The sequence below is a fragment of the Phaseolus vulgaris genome, chromosome 7 (genome assembly GCF_051622355.1).
Source record: "Phaseolus vulgaris cultivar YP4 chromosome 7, ASM5162235v1, whole genome shotgun sequence".
NCBI classification, from domain to species: domain Eukaryota; kingdom Viridiplantae; phylum Streptophyta; class Magnoliopsida; order Fabales; family Fabaceae; genus Phaseolus; species Phaseolus vulgaris.
In genome coordinates this window covers 46980483-46988219 of record NC_143504.1, presented here as the reverse complement: position 1 = coordinate 46988219, position 7737 = coordinate 46980483, and the positions used below count along the sequence as shown (strand labels likewise).

Here is a 7737-nt window from a genome sequence, read left to right as displayed (position 1 = left end):
CTTTTTATATTATTGGGTGAAATTTATATGGATTTTATTGAAACTGATAGTGAAGCTTATTAAATAGAAAATGAAACACATGTGTAGAAAAAGATGTATCAAAGAATAATGTGTTGTTAATTTTTGTAAGAAACAGATAGAAGAACTGAATTGCTTGGCATTTGAGGGTTCAAATAAATAAAATTTCCTTAGCAAACTAAATTGTAATAAATATTTCATCATAAAAAGTCAATATTTAAAAGTAACATTTTGGATAAAGCACTTGGTATATCAGTTGAAAAGGATCAGAAATACATTTTTCCTAAGAAAAGTGATTATGAGAAAATCTAGCTATCAGTTATACAACTTGTTTTTATTGAACTTCTGTCATACGCGGTTTTAATTTTTCTGTGATCACTGAATGGAGCGTGTGCATGAATGAATATACATCTTTGTGTGATTATAGTATTATTTTTGGTGGGTCAGGGTACTGATACATAATACATGATGAGTGAATTATTGATAAGAAAATGGATATATCATGGAAGAAAAGAAACAGGCATTTCCAAATATCTGACATGTATCTTTTTGTCAATGAAAAAGTCACATACAATACAAGCTTCTAAAGAAACATCTCAGTTGTACAAAGTAGAGGCAGATATATTAAATTATGCAGAGTGCTATTATGATGCACTTGCTGACTTTGAACCACCATAGATTTGTTGTCTTGAGAATCATGAGCAGTGATTACATACAATTAACATAGTTCATGTTAACCAGATTATAAACTGGAGATATGATCATCCTGATACATCTAAATTATAGTGATAATTATTGCATCATATTAATCTACACATACACGTATAAATAATAATAATAATAATATATATGTATATATATAATATAAAATTGTTGTTACTTTTGTATGATGAGGTAGCAGCAATCTAGGAATTGGCAGACCCACCTCCCTTGATTGAAAGAGGAGAACCACAGAGAGAGGTATTCTCACTTCTGGAATTAAGAAACACCACAATCACTGTTATGTCATCATGGATGTGCCTCCTCATCCCTTGCTCAATCTTTTGGAGGTCAGAAAGTCTCATTTCACACTTCTTAGCAGCTTCTCTAAGTGCAGCTTTCACAAGTCTTCTGGCAACTCCCTGTTACATGAAACAAGTGCATGGCAACCACCATAGTTAGAAATAGAAAGGAAGTGGGAAGGTGGGAAGGGACTCATACATACCAAAGGGAACAATATGAAGAATTAATGGAAGCTTACGTTTGGTGGGTTGCTGTTGACTATGTTAACAGCCTCTTGGTTGGTAAGATGCTCCCATAAACCATCAGAAGCAAATATGAGAAATTGATCATCAGGATGGAGTGTGTGGGATGATGTTGATGGCTCACAACTAAGAATTGGCCTGAAGAATGTTTCTGCTAGCCTATACTTTGCTGGTAGAGGATCCCTGTTGAATTCTGCTTTCTTCAGATATGCGTCCCCAATGGATCGTGAAACCTGCCATAACAAGTTATGTTAAACATCATAGTCTAGTTGTAAATTAAATGGTCCTAAGTAATTAGCTGCCAAATATGTTTGTTCTTCACTATAGCCTTGAGTAGAGGAAGCAATAACTCCTAACAAATAATATGAAGTTGATTTTGTTTTCTTTGCTGAAAAACATTTGAGCACACAACTTAAAATCTTCCACAGTGACTGTTGATTTTGGCTTAATCCCAAGTCCCACATCGGTGGGTTCATTGTTTGGGAAGGAGGTTTGAGGGTTATATATTAACATCCCCTCCTTCACTGTTATATATCCCAATTTGTAATATCTTCTCTCATAGTAATAAAAGTGAGCTGTTTTTGCTGTGCTCGGAGATTAGGCTAAACAGGCCGAACTCCGTTAACAATTTTAGGGTGTGTTCTTTCCTCTTTATCTCTTTTATTATTCCGCTTTATTTATTCAATATTATTTGTCGGGTAGCTCTGTTAGGGTTTTGTTTTAGTGGGAAAATTACCCGTTTTTCCCAACAAGTGGTATCAGAGCCGAAGGTTCGCCTTGGGTTGTTTGAAATTATTTGTAATATTGAATATTATATTGTGAGTCTGTAATGGCAAATTCGGATCAAGAAGGGAAGGCTCTGCAAGATGCAAATGTTGCAGAAAGCAAAAGTGATGTGTTGATTGTCTCGCTTTCAGCATCATTGCATCCAGATGAGTGGATATTGGATTCAGGTTGTACCTATCATATGTGTCCCATTCGGGAATGGTTCTTTGATTTTCAAGAACTCGATGGCGGGGTTGTTTACATGGGTAATGATAATCCATGTAAGACAGTCGGGATAGGTTCAATCAAGTTGCGGAATCACGATGGATCCACCAGAATTTTGCGGGATGTACGGTACGTGCCAAAGTTGAAGAAGAATCTCATCTCATTGGGGGCTTTAGAATCTAAAGGCCTAGTTGTGACGATGCGAGATGGAATTCTTAAAGCAACTTCAGGAGCACTGGTGATGTTGAAAGGCGTGAGGAAGAACAATTTGTATTACTACCAAGGTAGTACAGTGGTGGGGACAGTAGCGGCAACAACTTCTAGCACTAAGAAGGATGCTGAGGCAACGAAGTTGTGGCATATGAGGTTGGGACATGCTGGAGAGAAATCCTTGCAAATTCTTACCAAGCAAGGATTGTTGAAAGGTACGAAGGCTTGCAAACTTGAATTTTGTGAGCATTGTGTTCTGGGAAAACAACGAAGAGTGAAGTTTGGCACTGCAATTCACAATACCAAGGGTATTCTGGATTATGTGCATTCAGATGTGTGGGGACCTGCCAAGACTCCGTCAATCGGAGGTAGGCATTATTTTGTCACTTTTGTTGATGATTTTTCCAGAAGAGTTTGGGTGTTTACTATGAAGAACAAAAATGATGTGCTTGGAATTTTCCTTAAGTGGAAAGCTCAAGTTGAAAACCAGACAGGAAGGAAGATTAAGGTTCTCCGAACAGATAATGGAGGAGAATACAAGAGTGATCCGTTCCTGAAGGTATGCCAAGATTGTGGCATAGTTCGGCACTTCACTGTTAGAAAAACACCACAACAGAATGGGGTTTCGGAGCGTATGAACAAGACACTTGTGGAGAAAGTTCGTTGTATGTTGTCTAATGCTGAGTTAGGCAGAGAGTTTTGGGCTGAGGCTGTGACATACGTTCAACATCTCGTCAATCGTTTGCCATCATCTGCTATAGATGGCAAAACCCCGTTAGAGGTATGGTCTGGAAAACCTGCAACTGATTATGATTCTTTGCATGTTTTTGGTTCTATTGCATATTATCATGTGATTGAATCAAAGTTGGATCCACGGGCAAAGAAAGCTCTTTTCATGGGCTTTAGTCCTGGAGTGAAGGGATACCGTTTGTGGTGTCTAGAGGCAAAGAAGACGATTATCAGCAGGGATGTTACCTTTGATGAATCTGCCATGTTAAAGAAGGTAAATCCAGAAGGAGCTGATAGTACTCCGCAACAGGTGGAGTGTGCCCGGAAGCAGGTGGAGTTTGAGCCGACAGTGGTGATCCCAACACGAAATACCACAAGTGACTCTCCTATGGCAGAAGAAGAGTCAGATGAGGAAGAGGTTCCTACCCAAGAATCTCAACAGCAATCAGTGCCAATTGCAGTTAGAAGACAGAGACGAGATATTCAGAAGCCTGCTCGTTTCATGGATATGGTTGCCTATGCACTTCCAGTTGTTGATGACATTCCATCCACTTACCCAGAAGCCATTTTGAGTTCAGAGAGTGGTAATTGGGCAGGTGCGATGAAAGAGGAGATGCAATCTTTGAATAAGAACAAGACGTGGAAGCTGGCACAATTACCAAAAGGTAAAAAGGCAATTGGGTGCAAATGGGTATTTGCAAAGAAAGAAGGATTTCCTAATAAAGAAGATGTTCGCTACAAGGCAAGGTTGGTTGCTAAAGGCTTTGCTCAGAGGGAGGGAATTGATTATAATGAGGTATTTTCTCCAGTTGTAAAACATTCCTCCATTCGAATTTTGTTGGCCTTGGTAGCACAGTTGAATTTGGAGCTTGCTCAACTTGATGTAAAGACCGCGTTCCTACACGGTGATTTGGAGGAGGAAATCTATATGACTCAACCAGAAGGATACAAGGTTGATGGTAAAGAAGATTGGGTTTGTAAACTTAGCAAATCGTTGTACGGACTGAAACAATCTCCGAGACAGTGGTACAAACGATTTGATAAGTTCATGAAGGATCAGAAGTACAAGAGAAGCAAATATGATCACTGTGTGTATTTGCGCAGACTTGAAGATGGTTCCTACATTTACTTACTCTTATATGTTGATGATATGCTGATTGCAGCAAAGAGCCAAGTTGAGATTGACAGGTTAAAGGCTCAGTTGAGTAAAGAGTTCGAGATGAAGGATTTGGGGGAAGCCAAGAAGATTCTCGGCATGGAGATAAACAGGGACAGAGAGAGGGGAAAACTTTGGCTGTCACAGAAGCAGTATTTGCAGAAGGTACTACAACGTTTTGGTATACACGAAGATACAAAACCTGTAAGTACCCCACTTGCTCCTCATTTGAAATTGAGTAGCCGTTTATCTCCGACGACTAATGAAGAACGAGAATACATGGCGAAAGTCCCATATGCAAATGCAGTTGGAAGCTTGATGTATGCAATGGTGTGTACAAGACCAGATATTTCACAGGCTGTGAGTGTTGTTAGTAGGTACATGCATGATCCGGGCAAGGGTCATTGGCAAGCTGTGAGATGGATTCTACGGTACCTCCAAAATACCTTAGATGTTGGATTGACATTTGAGCAAGATGAATCACTTGGTCAATGCATAGTTGGATATTGTGATTCTGATTATGCAGGTGATTTGGATAAGCGACGGTCTACTACTGGTTATTTGTTCACTTTAGCAAAAGCGCCAGTTAGTTGGAAGTCTACCTTGCAGTCTACGGTGGCTTTGTCTACGACAGAGGCAGAGTATATGGCGATTACAGAGGCTGTGAAGGAAGCAATTTGGCTTCATGGGTTGCTTAAAGACTTGGGAGTTGGTCAGAAACAACTTGAGTTATATTCTGACAGTCAGAGTGCTATTCATTTAGCAAAGAATCAAGTCTTTCATGCACGGACGAAGCACATTGATGTTCGCTATCACTTTGTGCGTGAGATTCTCGAAGAAGAGGAGATTGTTCTCCAGAAGATTCACACTACGGAGAATCCTGCAGATATGCTCACCAAGGTGGTTACAAGGACCAAGTTTGAACACTGTTTAGACTTGGTTAATATCTTGCACATTTGAAGTTGGCGTCCGGAGGCGCAAATTTGAAGCACTGTAAAGTTTGTTTTTGTTATGTTTTGAGAAGATTTGTTTTAGGTGAGACTTGAAATTAAGCCAAGGTGGAGATTTGTTGATTTTGGCTTAATCCCAAGTCCCACATCGGTGGGTTCATTGTTTGGGAAGGAGGTTTGAGGGTTATATATTAACATCCCCTCCTTCACTGTTATATATCCCAATTTGTAATATCTTCTCTCATAGTAATAAAAGTGAGCTGTTTTTGCTGTGCTCGGAGATTAGGCTAAACAGGCCGAACTCCGTTAACAATTTTAGGGTGTGTTCTTTCCTCTTTATCTCTTTTATTATTCCGCTTTATTTATTCAATATTATTTGTCGGGTAGCTCTGTTAGGGTTTTGTTTTAGTGGGAAAATTACCCGTTTTTCCCAACAGTGACAAGGAAATATATTAGATCTACCGAATTTGTACCTGTATGAGCCCTTTCACACGCCAAACGTTTTGTCTCAATACCACGATTTGTGAATCAAAAGGGTGCTTTGAGCGAAGTTCATCTCTCACTGTTTCTTGGTTAACATTGTGTTCTGTAGATAGTTGTATAGCTTCTGTTTCCCTTGTTGCTCTCTCTACTCTTCCTAACACCACCCGGGAGTCTCCAGAATTTGCAATATATATCATTCCATTGCAAATTACCCCCACCAAGCAACAAGTGCCCGCAGACGCAATCTGAGGCTTACTCAGCCACTGTTTCTTCACAAGAGACAGAAAACTCTCCTCTGTTGCTGAATATGCCCTTTTGACAACATGTTCTGAGATACCTTGATGTTCAGCTGCAAGCCCTGGATCATGCATAAAATGGATTCAGTGAAGTGACAAACTGAAAATAAAGGTTGGCTTAGTGCACGAGGCTAAGATATCAAGTTCTATTTTTGGTTTAAGGGTCACTAGGAATTTCTGTGCAAACAATACTTTTAATGCTCCACTTTGAAATACATCATGATAAATTGATCGTAATAGACAAAGTGGCTTGGCTTCCTTAGTTTTCAATCCATTTCAAAATCTGCATAAAACAAGATCTAGAGAAACAATATTATGAATGAATTTTGAATCCATATGTTCATAGTAGAGAAGTAAAGCATACTTTTGATATTGCAGAAGAGATTGTCACTGACAAACTGTGAGGCCTCGCTTCCACCGTGGCCATCATAGACACCAATAAAGGTCCCTTGAGGACCCAAGGGGTTGGAAGTCAAAGGCCCAGATTCAAGTTCACTTCGATCCTCTAATGAACTATTGGCCTGAACTACAGCCATTGAGAATTCCCCATAAAGATGGTTCCCCAAATCCTTGTACCATAGAAGTCCATCAACTCTCCCACTCCCATCTCCTTCATCACCATCAGCAATTGGTTTCCAACAAGATCTAACCATCATTTGGCCACCCCTTTGTTTTAGAAAACCTTATGTTTCACATAAACAGCCCAAGTGATCCAGCAATTGAGCAAACACCAAGTTCTTCTTGATTCTGCTTCTAGCACACGACCTCAGTTAGTGAATTTATATATAAGCACCCTGCAGAAGCAGATAAAATTGGATAAGAACAAAATTGAGATAAAGGCAAAAAAGGTATGGGAAGAAGTTGCTGAGAAATGTAGCTTGGAAGGTGAAAACAAATAGTTTTCATGCAAGTAGAAAAAGTATGGAGGCGTGCAGGTACTTTGTACCTTGAATCCTAGTTGAATGCGTTTGGAGTTCAAAAGTGTGGCATGATTCAGAAACAAATTTAGCTGTAAAAGCACATAAAGACTGAATATGGCAGAGTTGGTGTATGATCTGGGTGGGCAAAGAGAGGAAGAGATATGAGAAGGGTTTGGAGGTTTATGGCAGAAGATGGTAAGAGTAGTAGTGTCAGACGAGATCTAAGATCAGGAGAAGAAGAGAGATTTAATAAACAGCATAGTCTGACACTGCTGTTCTTGTCCTTTTATTTGTCCCTTGTAATTAATGTTTATGTGGCCTAGTGGCTTTCTAAACGTCTTTATTTCATGGCTGAGATTTTGAGTTCCATCATCTTTTTCAGCAATAATCCTAAGTTTATAGACAACTATGTTCGTATAACAATTCCACTTTCCAATCTTTTGGGTTAACGTTAACGTCATCCTTTTCCCCTGGTTTAATTTTCGTGATAATCAAAAACTTTATCAGATTTTTAGTTTATGACCGACAACCTTCTGTGACCCTCTTCCCATCTTGTAATGTCCTTTTAATCAACATTTTTTTAACCTTAAATTTTTTTAAATAATCCACCAAGACTTTTATAATGTTCCAATTTTAAGGAAAACTTAAAACCAGTTTGTGTAAATATGTGTTTTAAAAAAGGACAGAGTGAAAATTAATGACACTCGAACACTGTTCTTTGATTTAAATAGTAGGCGCAAA

At 39.0% G+C, this 7737-nt stretch overlaps 1 protein-coding gene across 1 annotated transcript; it reads right to left on the bottom strand.

Annotated features, from left to right (window-relative positions):
- Positions 1-541: 541 nt before the first annotated feature.
- Positions 542-7380, bottom strand: LOC137829561 (putative protein phosphatase 2C 38). Its single transcript, XM_068636389.1, has 5 exons — positions 7023-7380; positions 6441-6870; positions 5771-6138; positions 1259-1495; positions 542-1139 (listed from the first exon to the last, which is right to left on the bottom strand). The coding sequence occupies exons 2-5, from the start codon at positions 6730-6732 to the stop codon at positions 924-926; spliced, it is 1113 nt and encodes a 370-aa protein (XP_068492490.1). The 5' UTR covers positions 6733-6870; positions 7023-7380; the 3' UTR covers positions 542-923.
- Positions 7381-7737: the final 357 nt, after the last annotated feature.

Coding starts and splice junctions, on each gene's coding strand:
- LOC137829561 (XM_068636389.1), bottom strand. CDS start 6,732: ATGATGGTTAGATCTTGTTGGAAACCAATTGCTGATGGTGATGAAGGA. Junction 6,139..6,440: donor TCTCTTCTGCAATATCAAAA/GTATGCTTTACT, acceptor TGCATGATCCAG/GGCTTGCAGCTGAACATCAA. Junction 1,140..1,258: donor TCAACAGCAACCCACCAAAC/GTAAGCTTCCAT, acceptor TTCATGTAACAG/GGAGTTGCCAGAAGACTTGT.